The 23,483-nt window shown below is 40.3% G+C and overlaps 5 protein-coding genes across 5 annotated transcripts; all 5 read right to left on the bottom strand.

Moving 5' to 3' along the window:
- Nucleotides 1-239: 239 nt before the first annotated feature.
- On the bottom strand, nucleotides 240-1,157 carry LOC119649038. The gene is made up of 2 exons (XM_038050998.1): nucleotides 1,049-1,157; nucleotides 240-991 (listed from the first exon to the last, which is right to left on the bottom strand). Exons 1-2 carry the CDS (start codon nucleotides 1,049-1,051, stop codon nucleotides 305-307), a joined length of 690 nt encoding a protein of 229 aa, XP_037906926.1. The 5' UTR covers nucleotides 1,052-1,157; the 3' UTR covers nucleotides 240-304.
- A 534-nt stretch (nucleotides 1,158-1,691) lies between these two features.
- LOC119649767 lies at nucleotides 1,692-2,226 on the bottom strand. The gene is made up of 2 exons (XM_038052066.1): nucleotides 2,174-2,226; nucleotides 1,692-2,108 (listed from the first exon to the last, which is right to left on the bottom strand). The coding sequence occupies exons 1-2, from the start codon at nucleotides 2,201-2,203 to the stop codon at nucleotides 1,722-1,724; spliced, it is 417 nt and encodes a 138-aa protein (XP_037907994.1). The 5' UTR covers nucleotides 2,204-2,226; the 3' UTR covers nucleotides 1,692-1,721.
- An 8,345-nt stretch (nucleotides 2,227-10,571) lies between these two features.
- Nucleotides 10,572-11,171, bottom strand: LOC119648908. Its single transcript, XM_038050815.1, has 2 exons — nucleotides 11,048-11,171; nucleotides 10,572-10,984 (listed from the first exon to the last, which is right to left on the bottom strand). The coding sequence occupies exons 1-2, from the start codon at nucleotides 11,048-11,050 to the stop codon at nucleotides 10,643-10,645; spliced, it is 345 nt and encodes a 114-aa protein (XP_037906743.1). The 5' UTR covers nucleotides 11,051-11,171; the 3' UTR covers nucleotides 10,572-10,642.
- Nucleotides 11,172-15,774: 4,603 nt separating this feature from the next.
- Nucleotides 15,775-16,407, bottom strand: LOC119649032. The gene is made up of 2 exons (XM_038050989.1): nucleotides 16,248-16,407; nucleotides 15,775-16,187 (listed from the first exon to the last, which is right to left on the bottom strand). The coding sequence occupies exons 1-2, from the start codon at nucleotides 16,248-16,250 to the stop codon at nucleotides 15,846-15,848; spliced, it is 345 nt and encodes a 114-aa protein (XP_037906917.1). The 5' UTR covers nucleotides 16,251-16,407; the 3' UTR covers nucleotides 15,775-15,845.
- A 5,597-nt stretch (nucleotides 16,408-22,004) lies between these two features.
- On the bottom strand, nucleotides 22,005-22,572 carry LOC119649069. Its single transcript, XM_038051057.1, has 2 exons — nucleotides 22,474-22,572; nucleotides 22,005-22,413 (listed from the first exon to the last, which is right to left on the bottom strand). Exons 1-2 carry the CDS (start codon nucleotides 22,474-22,476, stop codon nucleotides 22,072-22,074), a joined length of 345 nt encoding a protein of 114 aa, XP_037906985.1. The 5' UTR covers nucleotides 22,477-22,572; the 3' UTR covers nucleotides 22,005-22,071.
- Between the last annotated feature and the right edge of the window lie 911 nt (nucleotides 22,573-23,483).

Raw genomic sequence — 23,483 nt, 5'->3', positions numbered from 1 at the left:
TGTAACACACTTCATGGCCCTGATCCAGATGGATTGTTGCGCAAACGATTATTCACGATAAACGCTCGAGAACTTCCTGCCCAAACAGGGTTTTATTATGCTAAGCTAAAGATATACTTAGAAAAACCTTTCAAATAATGAATCTTCCCAACCATTTGCCTAAGAAATATTTCTTCTCCTGCTGAAATTCAAAAGGAAACGATTTCTCTTAAAATTACTAGATAATGAGAAGCTTCCTCTTATATCAAGAATATTTTTATTGTCCTACTACATTCAGTCCTTTTTTCCTAAACTTACTTACAATTTAAGCACGTTTCTTCCAAAGGAGAGGTGATTCCAATCCTTTAAGTCCAAGAGGCAGGGAAGCTAAACCTGGAGCTGCAATAACTTTTTGACCAAGAAGCCCGGAGCTAAGACCAAGAGGAGCAATGCCAGCTGAAAGTGGTGATGCAATAAGTTTTTGACCTAGAAGCCCGGAGCTAAGACCAAGAGGAGCAATGCCTGCTGAAAGTGGTGATGCAATAAGTTTTTGGCTGATAAGACCGGAACTGAGACCAATAGGAGCAATGCCTGCTGAAAGTGGTGATGCAATAAGTTTTTGGCTGATAAGACCGGAACTGAGGCCAATAGGAGCAATGCCAGCTGAAAGTGGTGATGCAATAAGTTTTTGGCTGATAAGACCGGAACTGAGACCAATAGGAGCAATACCAGCCGAAAGTGGTGATGCAATAAGTTTTTGGCTGAGAAGACCGGAACTGAGACCAATAGGAGCAAGACCAGCTGAAAGTGGACTGAGGGCTGGAGCAGCAATTGATGCACCAAGGAGTGGACTGCCAATTGAAGTAGCAGCAATTCCGGTGGCAAGAGCTGGAGCAAGAGTAGCACCAATAGCGGGAGAAGCCAGGACACCACCAAGACCTGATGAAGCGCCTAAGGAAACAATACTGGCTGAGGCAGTGCCGATAAGAGCAAGGCTCACAATCATGAATTTCTGAAAAATAAATATATTTTCTAGTATCGTATTCTTCGGATATTTATCTAAGCTTACCATTTTGATAGTTTTTTGAGTGTCTTTGTTCGAAGCGAAACTGAATTGATACCATTGGCTGCAGGGACACACTATTTATACATAAAATTTAGATTTGATTGCAATGAACCAACTGTGGATTTGCATATGGTTATTCGATTAAAAATTGGTCCAAAATCAAAACCTTGAAGGTGCAAAATTGCTTATAATGACGATCGCGAGGGGGAAATTACATCATGTTACTTTTTGTGAGGCCAATTTTCATGGGTCCAAAAAAACTTTCAGCCTCTAACATGATGCAAAATCGGTATAGAAATTTCATCTTTTTTCTGTTTTTGTTTATGAAGATTTCTGGGTAGGTTTCATAATGGGCAGTTTTCTGCAATTACTCTGCAAAAAATTATGTTGGAAAAGTTAATTAACTTTTTGACTATAGATTTCCCAAACTGGCGCCCTCCCAATGGCTAAACTAAATGGGTTAGGGCACTATCGTGTATTATTCATTCCTCAAGAATTAGAGTTATTTATTCTAAGACTAGTTTCCATTGCTTATGAACTTTCAAGACCGTTGACGATCCAAACAGTTAGTTCATTACTAGTTGTGAATTCAGCGAGAACTCATTCTTTTCTAAATACAATTTGGTTTATTTTACCAAAATATCTGATGCTTATTTTCTAAAATTACACAAACATTCTAAGCCCGTTTTTTCAAAAGAAGAGGAGCTCCCAAGCCATTGAGTCCAAGGGGCAATGGAGCCAAACCTGGAGCTGCAATGATGTTTTGACCGAGAAGGCCAGAACGAAGACCGATAGGAGCGATGCCAGCCGAAAGTGGAGCCAGAGCAGGAGCAATTGAAGCAGCGGCAATTGGGGTAACGATAGAAGTTCTAACTACTGGAGCAGACAGGAGGGGAGCACCGATCGTAGCACCAAGTGGAGTAGCAATACGGGCAGAGAGAGCTGGAGCAAGTGTAGCGCCAATTGCAGGAGTAGCGAGTACACCACCTGGAGCAGCCACAAGTGGTCCAATTGGGTTGGCTGAAGCAGCGGCGATAAGAGCGAGGCTCAAAATTACGAATTTCTGGAAGAAAAGTTTATGCTCCTTTTTAATAATAAGATATTTTAAATATCTTCTCAAGTTCATACCATCTTGGTAGAATTTGGTAGTTCTTTCATGCGAAACGATGTGAAACTGATACCCTTTCCTTCGACAGTGCTCTATTTATACGCAAGTTCTGCTTCTAATACAATCCGACCGGTTGTGAATTTGCATATATGGTGCTCCATTTACGACTACGAACTCGTTAAAGTTAATCCTTCAGTGCTGAGAAAGTGCGATAATGATGTTCAAAATGAAGAGGATTTCGTCATATACTAACTATATTAAAACGAGAAAGTGAGAAGCTTAGAATGAAGAGCGTCAATTAGAAAGGGATCGAAAAGTTTGTAAGCAACAACCTTGAGAATAAGGCCGTGCATTATCTTTTTAAGGTTTTGTTTGTAAAACAAAACCTTATTAAAATCGGTTTACTGTCTGTCTGTCTGTCCGTCTGTCTGTCTGTCTGTCTGTCTGTCTGTCTGTCTGTCTGTCCGTCACACGCATTTTTCTCGGAGACGGTTATAGCGATTGACACCAAATTTGGTAGAAAGGTGGGAACTATGAACGCTCACGCATATAGTGAGTTACATCCTCTTACGACAAATTTAAGGGGGGGTCCCTATACATGCAAAAGGGGGGTGCAAATTTTTTTTTCATCAAATATAGTCATGTGGGGTATCAAATTAAAGGTCTCCGTTGGTACTTTTCAAAGCCGGTATTAGTTTTGACTTTTGCTGAAAAGGTGGGGAGTGCGGGGGGTTGAAAGTGGTCATTTTTTCAACGAACCCGTTCTCAGGAACTACCCAACCGAAAAATCTGGAAAAAATCAGGGGGCTGCCACTATATAGTGCCTAGGCTCCGAAATACCCTCCATATTGATACCTGTTCAAATAAAGTTAATAATAGTATATTAAAATAATTTTTAGTAATTGACAGGAAAACCCCCCTTAAGTTCACCCTAGAATCACAAAATTTTGAAGCATAATAGGCTACAGTATAAATCATGATCCTACCAAATTTAGTGAAAATCGCACTATTACTAACAAAGTTATACTAGGTGAAATCTGCGCTTCTCTGCAAATTCAAGACTATGAATGTCAATATCACTTGAAAGTGGCTATTTTCACATAATATATGCATATTTTACGTGCTACATGCTAATGAGGCAAATGCACACCCAAATCTCTTTATAAAATAAATACACAAAACCTTTCATACCTGAAGCGTCTAGCTTCCGGTTTCCCGACTTGTTTTTTCTGTGGTAACTCATCAAACATCTTTTATTAAACTTCTCTCGCATTTTTCCATTGCGGTGTTTTTTGATCGGACACTTTATTTCATGGGTTGATTTTCGGTACTATAGTTTTTTTGTCAACTTTAATTAAGCATTCAAATCAAATCAAATTAATTAAAATTGAGATAAAAGCCTTCAAAACTGGCCCTCGAGCTGTCGAACGCCGAGGTTATGGGACTCATACCCATCAAAACTATCTCTCATTAAGCTACAATTAAAATCTTCCACCCAGTATCACAGTAATTGTAATTAATTTATTTAATATCTGAACCTTATTTAAAAGAAATTATAAAATAATTTTAACGACTTCTTACCGGCCCCGTTTAGAACCAGAATCTCTTTGTAGGATACGGAAAGCTCACTTTGCATTAAGCGGGACATCGATTGATTTACAATATCGATCGAGCTCTATGTTGACCGCGGATATCCTCATTTCGGATCTGACCAATATGTGTTATGTCATTAGCCCAACGCAACATCTTCGTCTTCATTACCGCAAGACGCCGTTCATTGTTTTTTATAGTCGGCCTACACTCAGAACCATGGACGACACCTTAGTCAGTTTTAGTTTTGAGACGTTCATTGGTACGTCGATCACGAAGAACACCAGTTGTGGAACGTCACTTCATCCAGGGACTGATAGCATTCACCCAAGATATTTAAATCGCTCAGATCTAGGAAGATCACTGCTACTGACAATAGTAGTGCCTGTTTCTTGGGGATCGGTCGACCAAATTCTGTTTTATTCAGATTCAATTTGAGACTGTGTTGGATAAAGCAGACTTTAGACAAATAGCTCGAGATTAACATTGCCTGAATAAAGCAGTGTATCGGACGCTGCACGTAGGATGTCTCGTGCAACTGTGTCCTTAAGAAGAAGAAAGAGGGAAGATGGGAGGGTGTTTTCTTCATGATCTCCGACAGAGATACAAGGCAGTTTAGAACAATTTAACTCACCACGATTTCTTCTGGTGCTAGGTATTGTCATTGAGCATACGAGATGAGTTCGTTTTGTATACGATCAAAAGTTTTGTGTAGATCTAGAAATGCAATGCATCGTGCATCTCACGGTGTTTCTGCAGGAGTGTTCGCGCAGGGTTTATTGTTGCGTTCTTGAGCAGATGCAGAAAATCGGTGGTGGTAATTTCCCACCCAATGTCGAGTATAAGGTCGCTGGGGAGCTATCCGAGGGACTTGCAGCAAATTGCTTGTGATTGGTTGTCTGGAAGTCAAATAGACGTACGACGAAACAAGGTAGCTTTGAGCTACTATAGCAGCCTTCAGCGTCCTGTGCTACCTGTCAAGTATCCCATTGCACAACGAGTGGTACGCGGTGAACCGGTTTCGTTTGAAGCTAAGGAGTTAACCCAACTCCGAGAAAAGGGAAGACCCAAACCGCATTCCCTGTCGGTGATTAAAAGTGCCAGTACAATAACGACTGGAATTCAGTTTCGACAGAGGGCCGTGCAAGTCTTGCAAAGAAAGGGCCAATTAAATCGAGATGGATTGTGTAGAAACCCTTAGCAAACCTCACATGTTTTCCAGTCCTGTATGCGGCAATATATACTCGTTCCCTTGTCTAAGGTCCACCGGTATATGCTGGACGATGAGCCAACTACATTAAATGTTCATTTTGAGATGGTTCTAAGACTTTGAACAATTGCGCTGTCCTTCTGCGCCTCCGCGATTGTTGAAACATCGACGGTAGCGGGGATCTTGACCTCTGCAACAGGCGACAAAGTGTTAGCAGTTACGTTATGTCATACGTGTGTTGAATGTCGGAAGTGAACTGGCTGATAAAGCTCAAGTATCGAGGTTGGAGTTTTATCGGATTTTTGTTTAAAAGCGAAAGTGATTGGTTCATGGTCCGTGAACACTGTGAAACACTGGAAGTATTTAATTATGAGGTATGCGACTAATAACTCACGATCGTAAGTGCTATAATTCCGTTGAACGGGGTTCAGCTGTTTAGAAAAGGAGCTCAACGGCAGGTAGATTTCGTTCACCTTTTGGTGAAGAGAAGCACCTACAACCATGTTTGAGGCATCGATGAATCCAGCTAAGGGTGCATATTGTTAAGGGAATGCCAGAAGTATGGCTTTCAATTTTTCTTGCTTAGCGGTCTCAAGCGTCCGGACAGCCTCTGGGGACCACGTAATCAAACGAGAGTCTTTGATCTCGCACTGCACTGACTAGGTCCGGTTGGATAACTTGAATTGTAAGAATTTCTTTCTCTCAACATTGAGTACTAGAACGGCCTCAAGGAGATATTGAAAAATGGACTCGAGGTGCTCTAAGCACTGGAAATCGGAGGAACAACATCATGCAAATATACGAAACAAAAGTGGATGTTTCGCAGCGCAAAGTGGATGAATCTCGGAAAAGTTTGTGTCGCATTGCACGGTGCATGTGCATATTGTCATATTTGGAATGTCTTCGCAAGCTACAAGAATTTGATGATATGCCTTGACTAAGTCTAAGGTTGAAATAATACGTCGGATTGCGATATAATGCACAAAATCGTGGGCGAAATTGCGAATTGGTCAGGAATTGTCCAAACATCAGACGTCTGTAATCGACACACAATCTCCAATCGCAATTTGGTTTAGGGACCCTATTAACTGGCGAAGACCAACAGCTGCCTGAAGCAAACATTTTTCTTGAGAAGTTCTTCGCCACTTTTCGCCCAACTGGAGACTTCGGCGGTGATAATGGACGCACCTTAGAAAAGATAGGGGAGCGTTCGTGTTCGTGCGATGTTGAACATCGTGCTCAACGGGCTACGAAAGATTAGAGAGAGTATGGTAATAATATTGCGATATCTCAAAAAAAAACAGTTGAAAGAGTGTGAGGCGTATAAAGATATCTCTCCTGTAGTTGTAAGGTCAATGAGTAATCTGTTGGGTAGATCCGCCAGCAATCCATAGTGGTAGAGGCAATCTCCGCCTAAAATGAGAAAGCTGATGTCCGGGATAATGAAGCGCCAAAAAAGTAACGCTGGGCGAAGTATTGTAGGCACGTCCATTTGCCTGTAGCCATACCTGCGGGTTGATTAAGACTGCGAGTTTTAATAATTTCGATTAATTATGATTTCTGGACGGTCGAAAAACCGATACTTCAGCGCTTGCACCTGAAAGGTAGTAACCGCCTCAAGAGTTTATAGTTTATGGTGCGAAGTGGTACTGCATTTCGTGTAGCTGTCGGACAAGCTCCCGACAATTTTTCTTTTCAAAATAAAGTGCAGCCGTTGGTACATTTTGTGGCCTTTTAGGCGAACCTTTAGTGGTAATAGCACGACGCGGTTTAAGCCTAAGGTTTACTAACCGATCGTTCTTTTGGTAGTCGAACTTAGACCGTGATTTAATTTCTATCAATTCTCGTCTCTTATCGTCTCTATCAATTTAGAAACGATGGCTTTTAGCGCTGTCACCGTCTTCTGAAATTGAATTTCCTGGATTTACGTGTCATGAAACATTCATCAACCACGGGCCGCGTGTCGACTTAATGGATTTTATGTTCGATGGTGGCCATAGTGCCCAGAGACCCTGGATCCGCACATATCAGGCTAGCCTATGTGTGAAGATTGTAGCAGTTTGGTGTCGAATTTGTCATCACCTAACTGCTCGGCGCACGCTCACCGAGCTTAAGCACTGTCAGTAAGTGATTATGTTTGGCTGTCTCACTTACTTACAAGTGCTTTATGAGCTATTCCTTTAGCTTTTTGTAATAGCAGTCTAAAGTAGACTAGAGACAAGCTCAATTGTCTCCTACCGCGGCAAACACATGATTGAACTCTGTGGCGTCCACTGTAACTCAGGGTAAAGCGAATGGCGCTTTTGTGCAGGAAAAACTATGGTTACGGGTTCCTACACCAAAATGATGGTATCCGTGCTACCATGCACTTTTTGAGGAACTTGCAAAGAATTCACTCTAGAAAATATTTTTTTTTTAATATTAATTGATAAACACCTTCAATCGTTTTAAATCGTCCACATCGCAGAGACATGCTTTAAAAAGTTTCCACCATTCAGCATTTGATCTTCTTTCCGAATTTAGACTCCAATTTATGTCTATACCAGCTGAAGTGAAACATCTCCCGGTCCTCAATGATTTCCGTAATAGTCAAAGCATTAAACGGTGAAAATTTCAAAAATTTCCGGCGCTGATGTTAAAGTCGCTGGTGATTGCTGCTGCTGCTGTTCTCATTTTTGCTGTCAAAAATTCTTTCTCGAATTCATGACCGACTTGATCATAATTGAGTTCATTCGACTCGCAAGTTTTTCTGTTCACCATAGTGTTTTTGCCTCCCCACTACTACTATCTCATTTAGATGGAAACAAAAAAAAAAAACAGCGAAAAGGCCCAGGCTGCGTTTCTGTATCCACGAAGGATAACACACCTGACACCTTCGACTGTTTAAGCATCCCACACAAATAAAAATTTCTAAACGGTCTAGTTCAGTCCACTTAGACAAAATATTATGTTGTTGCAAATGAAATGGCAAATTTCAAACGACTGTAAAGCTTACAAAAATTTATTTATTCAATCAAAATAGGTGCCAGTCGATTCAAAGCACTTCCCCAGTGAGATTCAAGAGCATGTATGCCAGTTTCATAGAAGTCCAATTGTCGGAGGTTGATAAATTCGTTGAAGGCAATTTTGACAGCCTCTTCATTCCTAAATTGTTTTTCGGCCAAAAAATGATCCAAATGTTTAAAAAAGTGATAGTCGATTGGCGAAAGGTCCGGTGAGTATGGTGGATGAGGCAGAGTCTCATTCTGCAATTCGTTCAACTTTTGAACCGTTGCTCTGGAAACATTAGGTCGTGCATTGTCGTGAAGGAGTATCACACCCTCTCTGTTGACTAATCTCGGCCGGTGAATACTCAATTTGTGGTGCATTCTCTCGAGTTGGGCAAAGTATTTTTGTGCATTTATCGTTTCTCCAGGTGCCAAAAAAGAATAGTGGATAACTCCAGCTGTAGACCACCAAACAGTCACCATTACCTTCTTCGAATGGAGGCTCGGTTTCGGCATATGCTTCGATGGCTCATCAGCATCTAGCCATTGTGCTGATCGGCGACGATTGTCGTATAATATCCACTTTTCAGCACATGTCACTATTCTTTGTAAAAATCGCTTCTGTTGCAGGAGAGTAAAGAACTGCAATGTGCCATGTGGTTCGTTCGCTTACCGTATCAGCTCCAAATGCGCTGTTAATGTTCCTGGTCACCTCCACTGCTTTATGACCGAGTTTGAGCTCATACAGAAAAAATATACGTTCTTGGCTCTTTTTTATCCTTTTTTTTTCCTTTTTGTTCACTGTTTCCACAACGATGGTCAAAACTAAAATGACTCCTTGATTAAATGTAGGAGTATTTATACTTCATTATCCGACACCAACAGCGCCAACTGGTGGTGGTTTAATACAGGAAAATCGCAACTAACTTCACTTGATTGCCAAAACGGTAATTTCATGTGCAACAGCCTAATACGTCTAACTGTGCGCTAGCGTGGCAATATATCTAACACCAATGCCTAAAGGAACAATGTGTCCTTCATCCCTGAGTAACCAATTTTGATGCAGCACTGGAAACAGTTGAGGATAAAATAACAGGTCAGTACACATTTTCGTTCCTGAAAAATCTTATAATATTTGCACCTTCTAATCAACATCCGTCAAGTATCTAATCTGTACACAATTAAAGCGTAGAAAGAGACTTAGGAATGTCAGTGACGGTGACTTTTCGAGTACAATTTAAAGGATAATTTATAGAGAGTTATGTGATTACGAGTAGGAATCCCTATTAAGACCGATATCAACCCTCTTTTTTACGTACATCTAGATAAGAAGTTTAAATCTATAATCGTCATTTGTTTGTCGTTTTCTAACTCTTCCGAACTACTACAACTGGGCTGTTGAGGGATGAAATCTAGCGACCATATTTGATGTTTCAAATGTTGCAACCACCGACGATGGCTGGTTAAAATCCAAGTAAAATTTTCTGAATTTATGGAAATCGTAGGTGGGCATTTGATAGTTTTTCTACGCCTGACAAAAAGTTAATATCTAAGAAGCTTGTGAAAAAGGCAATCCAAGATTCAGTCAGGCAAGCATATTCTTCGGCTTTTTGTCTTTTTCATGTTTATGGTTTTCTCGTTAGAAGAAGATGGGCTCTTAACTTCTTCACCGACCAGGCAATCCATATCTTTCGTTCGTAGGTAGATATGCTCTTAACAATCAATCGTAATCGCGAAACCAAAGTGGTCTCACTAAATTAAGATTTCATTTAGTAACATTACTATCCTCACGACAGGCCTGAAAAAGTCTAGGCACAAACTTCTAATGGGTAAAAATTTCTTCTTTCCTCATTCATTGTCGACTGATATGCAATATATCCTAGTGGACAAACATTGCCGCCATTTTGTCACCTGGGTGTAAACGTGAGGAGGAGTATACATCCACCAATATTGGACTTCCAAATTCTACAGACGGTTCTATATAGTTGAATTGGATGGAAAAGCTATAGGAGGAGGTGCGTACGACACTTTACGCACCTTTTGAGTGCTCTAAGTTTTGGTATTGCCCAAATATTCTATTCGGGTTATGATTGTGCTATTGCTTTCCGCATTATTGAACCCATTTTCTCCTATATCCACATTTTGGTGACCCTACTGCGATGGAAATCGCAGTGCCTGAGATCGTAGTATGGGCCCGAAGCTGCCTTAAACTATGGTTTTACTGAGAGGCAAAGTCGCTGAAGACTTTCCCGTCCGTTTCTCCCCGCTGGCTTCTGTAAGGGTTGTGAAGGAAGTGCCCACCGCCTTTATGCAGAGCTATTTTCAGTAATGAGTATCATCAGGCATTTGCAATATTTACTACCGTCTTTCACCCAACCCAAAGTAAAGTTAACACTTGGAGTTCTTTTCAATTAAACAATAGGATCATGTGCCCTAACAAGTTTTTCTCTCTTCCCGAGTTTAAAATAAATGTATTGCATTTTTACTATACTTGACTATGTTCAACCCTAGAGTTAAAGGATACTATGAGAACACTTCGTTTCTATCCATAAGATGATAACAGTGTACCCAAGAGGTAAATGCTGAATTTAGATTACCACCCTATTTAAGTTCTAATTAGCACTACAAAAATATTGTTTCAATTGGGATTTGATTTATTTTACCATGATACCTAGTCCTTATTTCCTAAAATAATAAACATTTTAAGCACGTTTCTTCAAAAGAAGAGGAGCTCCCAAGCCATTAAGTCCAAGAGGCAATGAAGCCAAACCTGGAGCAGCAATAATATTTTGACCGAGGAGACCAGAGCTAAGTCCGATTGGAGCAATTCCAGCTGAAAGTGGAGCAATTGGAGCAGCAGCAAGTCGTGGAGCTAGAAGAGGAGCACCAATGGTGGCACCAAGTGGAGCAGCAATTGATGCACCAAGAAGTGGACTGGCAATTCCGGGAGCCAAAATTCCACCAAGAGCTGGACCAGCGGCGAGTGTAGCAATTGGGGTAGCTGAGGCAGCGGCGATAAGAGCAAGGCTCAAAATTACGAATTTCTGAAAAAAAAAAATTGTTTAGTTTAGTAATGTAGCTCCTAATATCTCCTTGGAAGTCCTTACCATTTTGATGGAGTTTGTAAGTCTTTTCTTTCGAAGTGAAATAGAACTGATACCATCTATTTAAATCTCGCACTATTTATACAAAAGTTCTTATACTGATTTAGCGTAACCGGTTGCGAATTTGCGTACGCGGTGCTCGAATTACAATCAATTAAAACTAAAGCTTGGTTGTTGAGAAAGTGGTATAGTGATGCTTAAAGTAGGGAGATTTCATCATGCAGATAGAATCGATAGTAAGGATTATATATCCAGGGAAAAGTTTATAAACTATAAAACTAAGTAGTGAAAAAATCGTATCTTCTCCTTTAGTTTTCAAATTGAGTTGATTTAAATTAGCTATCAATAAAGAAATTCGCCGTTACTCCCCTGTTATCCAGTTTCGCTTTTCTAATCCGTTAAATGATTGAATATTTGGATTTGGTTTTATTAACTTATCAGTCAATGATGTCATTTATAATGATTTGCTGGCTTGGCTTTTATTAGTTTTGCATAATTTTATTGTTTTCAGTTTCGAAATTTGCATAGTCTCTCAAGTTTTCTCAATTGTTAATCAGAACAACGTCTTCTATTTTCCTCTCTTATTCATCAAGACAACCAGAGTGAGAGTTTAAGGAAAAAAATTTAGTTCAAATTTTCTTTTTTTTACATATCCACATTGTGTTTTTTCACACTTCCTCATTGTGTTTTCAACTCCAACTTTGAAAACTGAACTACCTGCGTGTATGTGTGGAGAAAAACTGTTCGGTCATCAGACGATTTTCAACCACGTTTTCAAAATTTCGGAAATAAAGAACTTCACATTAAATGTTTCATTAAAATCTAAGTTTACATTACACGATTCTAAGAAGATTAGAATATGCTGCTAAATCTAGTAAATATAAGAAACCGTCCTAAAATAGAGATGGTGCCACGTAGTTTGCTCAATTGGCTACATATGTCTGTACGCAGTTGAGAGGGCGCAACATGCGAGGATGCTTTTATTAGAATGCGGGGATGCTTTTATTAGAATGAGCTAGCTGTGTCTAATAGAGGTTCACGAAACGTTACTTTATAAGGTAGTTATCATCAATATGATATCATATCACTTAAAAAAAGTGATATTAAAAAGTTGTGCAAAGTAATATCACATATGATGTTACAACAACATTAATATGGCAACCGATATTACCACTAGAGTAACCTGTCCTGCATTTATAATATTACATTCATAGCGTAAAGTCGGTGCCAAATAATCAACAATGAAGAATATGTGTTTTATGCAAAACAAGAAAAAAAACAGAAGATCGCATATAAGATATTAGATAGTACATATACTATTTTCACATACAAAGAACAAAGCATCATGATATCTTATTACAAAACATTACCGATCACAGAAGTAATATCACCATCACTTTGGTAATGCCTTGATGATGTTAGGTAAAGCAGTGATGTTAAGTAATGCGATGAAGTTAGGTAATGGGGTAATGTTATGTAATGCAGTAATGTTAGGTGATATTGAAATGTTTGCATTGTGGTCGTTGATGGTAATGTAATGTTACACTTTAAGGAGGCATCACTTTTGTGATATTACATGCATCGCCTACTCATCTCTGGTGTCTAATAAAATTCTTGACTTTCCTCAAGGAACGTGTAGAGACCTTTCGTACAACCCCGACTCCAAATTTCCACAAGTTTTTATTACTTTTTGTGCTTTGATTATCCCAATATGCCTTTTTCGTCTTTTCATGTAAAAGACTGGCAACCAAACTCACTCTAAAAATGACCAGTGGTTTATAACAAGACTGACTTTTGCAAGTCAAAGATATTTTACGAAGATAGTGTACCACCGTACGGATGTCCTTTCTGAAATGGGAATAGGAAGCATGTTCTGGTCATTGTTAGAGGTGTTGTAAAAATTTCCTCTCTATCTCCATCGTTCGTCTCGTAAAAACGAGTACTCCACAAACGGTTTAGCGGAACATTCGCTTGAATCAATACACCATTAAATATGTTTCAGTTTGTGATATTTAACACCAGTGAAAACTGAAGAAGATGGGAGCGTATAAAATCTGTCTATTCATGATACGAGTGACATGAGATTCTAAATAATAGAACTATCTTACAACGACTATCATTTTCTAATTGCAATTGAGCAAGTAAGCAAATAAATGGAACAAAATAGAAATCGGAATACTCCATTTTATGTGGGGAACTTTTCTTCGCACTTAGTTAGAAATGCAGAAAATTCCATTCTAAATTGCAAAACTCCAAAATATACAATGTTTCTCAAATACTTTCCCTGAATAGGTTCCTAGAACGAGATCTGTTTGTTTTTGTGGGGCTCACATTTTGAGCCCTCACTCCTCTTCATTTCACTCACTATCAGGAATAAGTTTCGAAAGGTTCTGATCGATCCCTTTCGTTTGATACCCCACGCGACCGTATTCTACAAAAAACATTTACACCCCCTTTCGCATGTTCGGAGAGCACTCCTTAAACTTTACACAAAATGGTGCCACATGCTATATAAAAAGGGATTCACTGACCACACCTTTTCTCCAAATTAACAATGAGTTCAGCAGTTTGCGAAAAAATCGGAAGTGACGGACTGAACTTGTCGGTTCAAGATGAGTTCTTATCGTGTAAACTTAGTCCCATGGTCTTTTTAAGACACAGTTTGATTTTGTAACGACAGTCAAGACGGTTCAGCATTCATACTGGTGGATGCAAGACCCACCAGATCTCTCCCAAACTACAGAGTACGGCACGTGAGTTCAAAGGCAACATCACATTTGAGGCCCGAAGATCACTCGTCCGCTTGAACGTTACCACAACCCCTATAAAATTCCTACTAAGGGTCAACCGTTACAACCGAGTTGAAAGTACATGGACCAGGAATTCTCGTAAAACATCCATTCCTCGAAGCTCATGCTCTGCATTTGGTGGAATATCCTGGGTGGAGTAGTTACGTATGAGGCGTTCCAAAGGTGCAAGTGTAGATGTTACTTTTGTCCCCCCGTCGAGGGGCACAAGCAGCACAGATCGCCGACTGTGTGCCTTAACCAGGTTTAACGCTTGGACCACTTCCTCAATGGCAACAATTTTGGATCGTCCCGCTCTAAAACCATATTGTTTTGGTAAATAGTCTCCCGCAACACATATTATCTCAGTCCCAGCTTGATGAGCTTCTCAAACAGCTTTCCCGCTATGTCCAACATACTGAATGGACGATGCGGGTCGCCTTTGCCCTTGTTTATCAGAATAGAACAGAAAAGCCTCGCAACCTTCAAGTGGGAGGGAAAAACACCCGCTGCCAAACATGCATTGAATGTGCTGAGTAGCAAGTCCGGCTTGTATTTAGATACGAGTTTCAACAGTTCATTGGGAATACCGTCCGGTCCTGACGCTTTTTTGTCCTTCGTGGACAGGACCACCCCCCCTTGGTCCTTTACAGTGAAGAGTAAACGTAACTAAGTACTCCAATGTAAATATATATTTCGGGAGCAACTTACCTCCTTCATCAGTACAAAGCTGCTTAGCTAGGTAGTTTGGACTGATGAAGGAGGTAAGTTGCTCCCGAAATATATACTTATATTGAAAAAAAATGTAGTTTGGAGGAGGTTACCCCTTGTCTAATAACCAGCGTATACCTGGCCCGGGAGGCAGTTTTCTTTTGGTAGCCGATGCATTACAAACTGCGGTAATAAGGCCGATTTTTGATAGAACTAACGATTCAGTTGCAGTTCTTCTATCTGTGCCAAGGTCTTGTCGCTGATTTACCCCTCTTAGGAGAGCTTCGAAAAATTTTGCTGCGTCGATCTTCCCGATGCTCCTCCTGATTGGACTGCCGAACATTAGCAAGTGAAATTTTCCAATGCCTTCCATTGTTAAACCACTGACACAAAGGACTTGCAAACTAACCGTGTCTCTCACCCAGATGGAAGTAGTGCCAGATATATCAGCATTCACGATGGTGAGCTCCTATCTCGGTTCTGTTTGCTGAGAAGCAACAAGTCAACTTTTCTTTCTTACACCAGCTTCCCCATCAGGTTGTGAACAGTTGTACTCTTATGCATGTCTGCTTGAGGGATGTGAACCATAGTGCTTGACTTTGTAGCTCTTGCTTGAAGAACAAAATCACAAGTCTTCGCTTTGTGCCCGCATTCGCCACACTTGTAACACAAATTGCTTCAGTGCTGCTCCTTGCAAGTGCCTGATATATGTTCGTAGACCCAGCACTTGGAACTACCCTTCGCCTTATTCTGCAAATAATCCACCCAATCTTTATTTTCCTGCATGACCATTATAGAACGTATCGTGGTAGACCAGATAATTATCTGAATAAAACTGTCGTTGATCCTGGAGAAATGCTTCGAACATATTACAAATTCTTCCAGTGCCCGCCGGCACCTTATTATCAGTTGCAATTGTGACCCATCTGACGAAGAGTTAACGAATTTCCGCCACATGTCAAAACATTAATACGTCGAAGGCCAGTAGCTCGAGGATTCCAATGCCTTAATCAAGCCTTTTACCATTATCATCGACGAGTAATAACGACGGTTGAATGTGCTCATGCAATAGATACTACTAGGTTAACACAGGGGCTTTCTAATCGGATGTAAGGCTGCTGGTTTGGTACAGCTAGTGATAGTATATCCTTGGGGAAAATGCTTGATTCGGGCTATCGAAAATTCAATCAATAAATGTATTGTTAGCTACAGAATCAGTAAAAAATACCAAAATACACTTCTTCACAGAGAATTTGATTTATTTGCCATCATATCTAGTCCTAATTGTCTAAAATAATAATACTTTAAGCACGTTTCTTCAAAAGAAGAGGAGCTCCCAAGCCATCAAGCCCAAGAGGCAATGAAGCCAAACCTGGAGCAGCAATAATATTTTGACCAAGGAGTCCAGAACTGAGACCAATTGGAGCAATTCCAGCTGAAAGTGGAGCAATTGGAGCAGCAGCAAGTCGTGGAGCTAGAAGAGGAGCACCAATGGTGGCACCAAGTGGCGCAGCAATTGACGCACCAAGAAGTGGACTGGCAATTCCGGGTGCCAAAATTCCACCAAGAGCTGGACCAGCGGCGAGTGTAGCAATTGGGGTAGCTGAGGCAGCAGCGATGAGAGCAAGGCTCAAAATTACGAATTTCTGAAAAAAAATATTTTAGTTTAGTAATGTTTTTCCTTAGATCTCCATGGAAGTCCTTACCATTTTGATGGAGTTTGTAAGTCTTTTCTTTCGAAGTGAAATAGAACTGATACCATCTATTTAAATCTCGCACTATTTATACAAAAGTTCTTATACTGATTTGTCGTAACCGGTTGCGAATTTGCGTACGCGGTGCTCGAATTACAATCAATTAAAACTAAACCTTGGTTGCTGAGAAATTGGTATAATGATGCTTGAAGTAGGGAGATTTCATCATGCAAATAAAATGGACAGTAAGGATTATACTATATATCCAGAGAAAAGTTTATAAACTATAAAACTAAGTAGAAAAAATTGTATCTTCTCCTTTAGTTTTCAAATTGAGTTTATTTAAATTGGCTACCAATAAAGAAATTTGCTGTTACTCCCCTGTGAACCAGTTTCACTTTTCCAATCCGTTAAATGATTGAATATTTGGATTTGGTTTTATAAACTTATCAGCTAATGATGGCATTTATAATGATTTGCTGGCTTGGTTTTTATTAGTTTTGCATAATTTTATTGTTTCCAAATTTGCATAGCGCAATTGTTATTCCGAACAACCTGGTAGAATTTCACCTCTTATCCACCCAGACGAACTGGTGGTAACTAGAGTATGAGTTTAAGGAAACAGGCCCCCATAGGTCGTTATATTGCAAAATCTGCAACAGTAAGCGAAAAGGCGTCGTTACGTTTCTCACTATCGTGAACAGGGATAGCCTCCAATGACGACCTATTCAATAGTATTCTAAGCTGAATACACTACCGTGCCGATTGGAAACTTGGACCATTTTGTGTGATACACTCCCATAACGATCGCGGATATCCTCATTTCGGATGTGATCAAAACGTGTCACGCCACTAGTCCAACGCAACATCTTCGTCTCCATTAGCGCAAGTCACCATTCATTGTCTTTTATAGTTGGCCAGCACTTAGAACCATAGAGGGCGATAGGACGGATGACATTGTGTATGTGTGGAGAAATAAAGTTTTCGGTCATCAGACGATTTTCAACCAAGTTTTCAAAATTTCAGAAATAAACAACTTCTCATTGAATGTTTCATTAACATCTAAGTTTACATTACACAATTCTAAGAGATCAGAATATACTGCTAACACAGGTAAAGATAAGAAGCCGTCCTAAAATAAAGTGGGTGCTATGCGGCTTAATCAACTGACTACATATGTCTGTGCGCAGCTGGGAAGGTACAATATGTATGCAGAAATGTTCTTATTAGAGTTAGCTATGTCTAATAGAGGTGCATGAAACATTACCTTAGTAGGTAGTCATCATCAATATGATATCATATCACTTAAAAAAAGTAATATCAAAAGGTAGTACAAATCTGTCCGGCATATATTACATTCATAGCATAAAGTCAGTGCCAAATAAGCATCAATGAAGAATGAATGTTTCATGCAAAACAAGAAAGAAAAATGAAAGATTCCATATGGCTAATATGCGTACATGTACTATTTTCATATACAAAGAACAAAGCATCACATTACATTACATATCACAAAAGTAATATCACCATCACTTTAGTAATGCGTTGATGATATTAGTTAAGGCGGTAATTCTAAGTAATGCGGTGATGTTAGGTAATGGGGTACTGTTATGTAATGCAGTAATGTTAGGTGATGTTATAATACTTGGATTGTGATTGTTGATTGTAATGTGATGTTACACTTTAAGGAGGCGTCATTGTTGTGATATGACACGCATCGTCTATCCATCTCCAGTGTCTAATATAATTCTTGCCTTTCAACAAGAAATGTGTAGAGAACTTTCGCGCAACCCCGACTGTAAATTCTCGATTCAGTGAGCCATGAGACTCGGGTTCTTAGATAAGAAAGTGAAAAAAAATAGAAGAGGTTCCCATATTTTCCTACAATTTTCTTTATTAAAAGAAATAAAAAAAATAAACAAGAATGGGAGGCATGGTCTGATCAGTGTTGGAGGTGTTGTGAAAAATGTACTCGCTACCCCCATCGTTCGTCTCGTAAAAACGAATACTCCACAAAACGATTTACAGAACATTCGTATTGCAACCAATATACTATTAAATATGTTTCAGTTTATGATATTGACCGCCAGTGAAAATTGAGGAAGATGGGAGCGTTTAAATTCCGTCTATTCATGATACGGGTCACATTCTAGATAATAGAACAAGCTCATAACAACTATCATTTTCTAACTGCAAATTAGCAAGTTAGCAAATAAATGGAACAAAGTACAAAGTTTAAATTCTGAATGGAAATAATAAAGAAGTCGGAATACCGGACGCTGGGCGCTTTGTGTATAAAAGGTTTGTGTTTATCTTATTTGAGGAAACCTTAATTCACGTTTTTCCATTCTTACATAGCTAGGAATAAAGAAAATTCCCTATATTGCCAAAACTCAAGATATACTTATGTACATACATTACTGTGCTTTTTAGACATTTCCCTTAGATAGTTGTAAGAGCGAAATCTGTTTCTTTCTATGGGACTCAGATTTTGAGCCCTCAGTCTCCTGCGTTTCACTCAAAATTAGGAATAAGTTTCGAAAAGTGCTAATCGATCCTTTTCATTAAATACCCCGCGTGACGGATTTCTCCGAAAAAATTCATTCATTAATTTACTGAAAGCATCTTTTCACCAAATTTATTGACAATGGGTTCAGCTATTTCCAAGAAAATCGGATGTGACGGATAGTTAAGTCCTGGCGGACCCATGGTCTTCTTAAGATATGGTTTGATTCTTTAACCACAATTCTACCAGTCTATACTGAGTCCAGATTGTGCCCGTACACCATTTCCGTGGGGCTGGCCGTGAACTCCTCTCGGTGGGTTGTGCGAAGGCAAGAATCGCGAATACGATGGATCGTCGCGAGCCATTAAGACGACCTCTCATTCTCTGGTCGGTGATGATTACGGCTAGTACACCAAAGCGCTGGATCCACTTTCGACGGAGGGCCTTGGCCTGATAGCGCCATAATGTTAGCCAGAGGTATTACTTCAGGCCATCGCGTAAACCTGTCGATGATTGTGAGGCAATACTTGTGTCCGTGCGAGTCTCACAAGTTCTGAAGCTCTGCGTCGTCTTTCTGCGCCTCAACGATTGCCGTATAATCGACCGCGGCGGGGACTGTGACCTCCGAGATTCGAGACAAAGTGTTTAAATCGACGTTGTCTTTTGCAGACACGTGTTGAATATCAGAAGCAAACTGGCTTATGAAGCCCATTTGCCGAAGTTGGCTTTTGTCAGGCCTTGCGAAAGTAAGGACTTGTGGTCCATGAACACTTTGAACAGCTTGCCTTAAAGGGAGAAATGAAAGTACTTGATGGATAGGTAAGCGTTAAGTAGCTCATGATCGTAAGCGCTGTAATTACGTTGAGCTGGGTTGAGTTGCTTCGAAAAGAAAAACGGTTCCCATGTTTGATTCACCTTCTGATGAAGAGCGGCCCATACCGCTTTGTCTGAGGCATCGACGAACACCGCTAAGGGTGGATCTAGTCGATGAAATGACAGCAGTGTTGCATCAATAAGTTGTTCTTTGACCAGCACAAACGCATGGACGGCTTCAGTAGTCCACCAAACCTCTCGGGAGTTTTTGCTGTTGGGCTCGAACAAGTAAGCGTTGAGATTGGCTTGAAGATGAGCGGCCTTAGACAAGAAACGATAATAGAATTTTAACATGCCCAAGAACCTTCGCAGATCCTTCACCGTGGTAGGCACGGGAAAGTTCTTTGTCACGTCAACCTTGTCTGGGTCTGGTTAGATTTTGCCAGGGGTAATCATATGGCCGAGAAATTTTCCCTGCTTCTAAAGAAATTTGCATTTTTCAACGTTTAGAACAAGTCTGGTCAAAGAAATGTTGAAAATGCACTCGAGATAGTCCAAATGCTTAGAGCGACCAAATTTTCGTAGGACAGAGTGGATGAGTCTCTGAAATGTCTGCACAGCGTTGCACAAGCCAAAATTAATCTTGGTGAACTCGAAAAGTCCGAAGATTGTAAGGCGACGTGGTACTGCACTTCGGCTAACCGTCGCGGAGGCACCCAGCGGTACATTTAGTTGCTTGAGCTCCGTATTTACTATGTACTAGCGAATCGTTGGGGCCGATGAGGGTCCCGGCGTGCGACTACCGGAAGCCGTCGTATGAGCTGCTCCTTCAGCCGAGCGTAGGCGCAGTCCTCCAGCACGGCGAAGATTAATCCGATGGTCTCCTCGTCGAGACCGATGAGGAAGTGGTTAAAACGCATGGTGCTGGTTGTGACGCTGGCTAGCCCGAATTGCGCCTCTAATTCGTGGAACCTCATTGCCGAATTACACTGTCAAAAAAGGGCACCCTGACGACGACAGTTGCCAATGGCGAAATCGCGCCTCCCGCAGTTTTCTCTCCCCGCGACATAACGGCCAACTTCCCAATGGAGCAGAGGCGAAATAACTGAAGCAGACAAACAAAAAAGAAACCCCAGTGATCTTGCGTCCCGTCGACGCAACAACCCTTCCAGCTATGCGGAAAATTATTTGGCGGGGACTGGAGCGAAAAAATTCCCCTGCCCTGCCCTGTGCATACTGTTCAAATTCCATTTAAGCTAATCCCCAAATTCAGCGCTGCAAGGTCGAACACTGATTTCGAGGGCTTCTCTAAGTCCACTATGCTCCGACTTGACGAATTCCGAATGCTTTGCCAGTGAAACTGCGAAAAACACTAACGTCAAATCCTGGCATACACATAGGTTTGGATCTGACGGCGCCGAATGCGGAGAGTCCAATTAAATATTTATTTTCACGTTTTCGGTGACAGGTGGAAAAAAAATAACGGACTTCTAATTGCGGAAGACTCCGGTGAAAAAGTATTCAGCGTAGCGCGCGAAAATTAACCGTGAACTGTTGGGTTACCACTTTGGGATTTCTCCAAGGACACCGTTTACGAAATTAAACTCCGAGTTTTTAATTTTATTACGTTAATCTATTAATGTCTCCACATATATACTTATTCCAATCCTATTCATACGTTTGCAAATAATTTACATTCCATTTTCTTAGTTTCCGGCTGGTCGCTCTGACGAGTAGTTAGTGAGAGAGTGAAGTTTTCTTGCCACGCGCCTCCTATCAGGCCGTCAGCTGTGGCCGCAGTAGAACGGTGCGTGGACATTTGCATTTGCATTTTCTATTAGTTATCAACAGCCAACGCGGAGTTCAAGCGGTCTCACTTAACGTACTTCTAGATTTACATAATGAAAAATTCAACCTGCGAGTATTATCACCAGAGCAACTCAGGTGAGAACTATTGGCTATTAAAAAAGAACTATCTCCAATCATCCACAACGTCATGACTATTAAAGGACGTACCATGGTAGATCAGATAATGCTCCAAATAAAACTGCTGTTCATCTAGGAGGGATAGTTAGAGTTATTACATATCGTTCCAGTACCTATGACCGCCCAGAAGGCAGTCGCGGTTATTCAAACCATATACAACTGCCCAAGTACTAATTGGAATCGAAATCATTACTACCCAGTATCTGAGGAAGAGTTAGCGAATTATACGACAAGGCTCAACCGGAGTCATCGGTCGATAAATGGCGATCAACAGTACGTCGAAGGTCAGTAGTCCGAGCCTTTTACCATTCCCAACAATAACCTTCCAATGTGCTCGTACAATAGTTACTACTAGGTCAATATAAGGCTTTCTAACCAGATATAAATTTGCTCATCTGATACGGCTAGCGATAGTATATCCTTGAGGCAATTCCTGGATTTTATCTAAATCAGTAAAAAAAGGATTCTTCAAATAGAGTTTGATTTATTTTCCATCATATCTAGTCCTTATTTTCTAAAATAATAAATATTTTAAGCACGTTTCTTCAAAAGAAGAGGAGCTCCCAAGCCATTAAGTCCAAGAGGCAATGAAGCCAAACCTGGAGCAGCAATAATATTTTGACCAAGGAGTCCAGAACTGAGACCAATTGGAGCAATTCCAGCTGAAAGTGGAGCAATTGGAGCAGCAGCAAGTCGTGGAGCTAGAAGAGGAGCACCAATGGTGGCACCAAGTGGAGCAGCAATTGATGCACCAAGAAGTGGACTGGCAATTCCGGGAGCCAAAATACCACCAAGAGCTGGACCAGCGGCGAGTGTAGCAATTGGGGTAGCTGAGGCAGCGGCGATAAGAGCAAGGCTCAATACTACGAATTTCTGAAAAAGATAGTTTTAGTTCAGTAATATAGTTCCTTAGAAGTTTTTTGAGGTCCTCACCATTTTGATAGAGTTTGTAAGTCTTTTCCTTCGAAGTGAAATGGAACTGATAACGTCGACTTCCTTAACGCACTATTTATACAAAAGTTCTTATACTGATACAGCATAACCGGTAGCGAATTTGCCTACGCGGTGCTCGAATTACCATTCAATTAAGATCAAGCCTTGAATGATGCTTAAAGTAGGAAAATTTCATCATGCAGCTTAGATTCGATAGTAATGTGTTGTCAAATTCGTCGAATATTTATCAGTTCAGAATTAGAAGTATCAAGTAAAATTCAGTAAACTAAAAAACTGGGTAATGAAAAAATAGTTCAATTTTCTCCACCAGGAACCAGTTTCTCTTTTTGGTTGCGTCAAATGATTCATTTTCGGTTATCAGTTATCAATCATAGTTATTTAGATACAGGTTTTTTTCCCAAATTTGCGTAATTCTATGTTACTTCTATTCAGGGCTATTGAATATAATGCTATTTATCTGGCTCATTTCTTGTTGCCCCAGACGAATTGGCGACTAAGCAAAGTATAGGTTAAATAAATCTTCCTGCTAATATAGAAATATATATCTATACTCGAAAGATAGTTACTATGTTTTTTGCAATCGCAAATACGAGTTGAAAGTCAATAGACGCGAGTCCGCGAAGAATAATATCAGCCCCGAAATTTACAATTTTGCGCCTTTGCAACTATCCAAAAGAATTATAGCATACTAATTGGAAACTGGGAACACTTCCTTCCAATAAGTAGGCGATTATGCACTTCGATCCAGCGTTACGTTGCATTTTAGTCTATGCAAAGCTACCTGTAAGTATGGGGTCATTATTCTCCGCCAAGATCCATTCCTGTTTTTTAATGCACTAATGTTTGGCAGTCGATAATAATGCATGCTTATAAATTCTAAACATCCTGGAAGCATTCGCATTCGCTGCAAGTAGGTGCAAACGAACGAAATCTCTTGAAGAGAAGCAATCTCAAAGGTGTACCATGATTTTATTGTATTCAATAATTGA

The sequence above is a fragment of the Hermetia illucens genome, chromosome 2, assembly GCF_905115235.1.
Source record: "Hermetia illucens chromosome 2, iHerIll2.2.curated.20191125, whole genome shotgun sequence".
NCBI lineage: Eukaryota > Metazoa > Arthropoda > Insecta > Diptera > Stratiomyidae > Hermetia > Hermetia illucens.
Note: the sequence above shows the minus strand (reverse complement) of the source record. Positions and strands in the feature narration are given on the sequence as shown.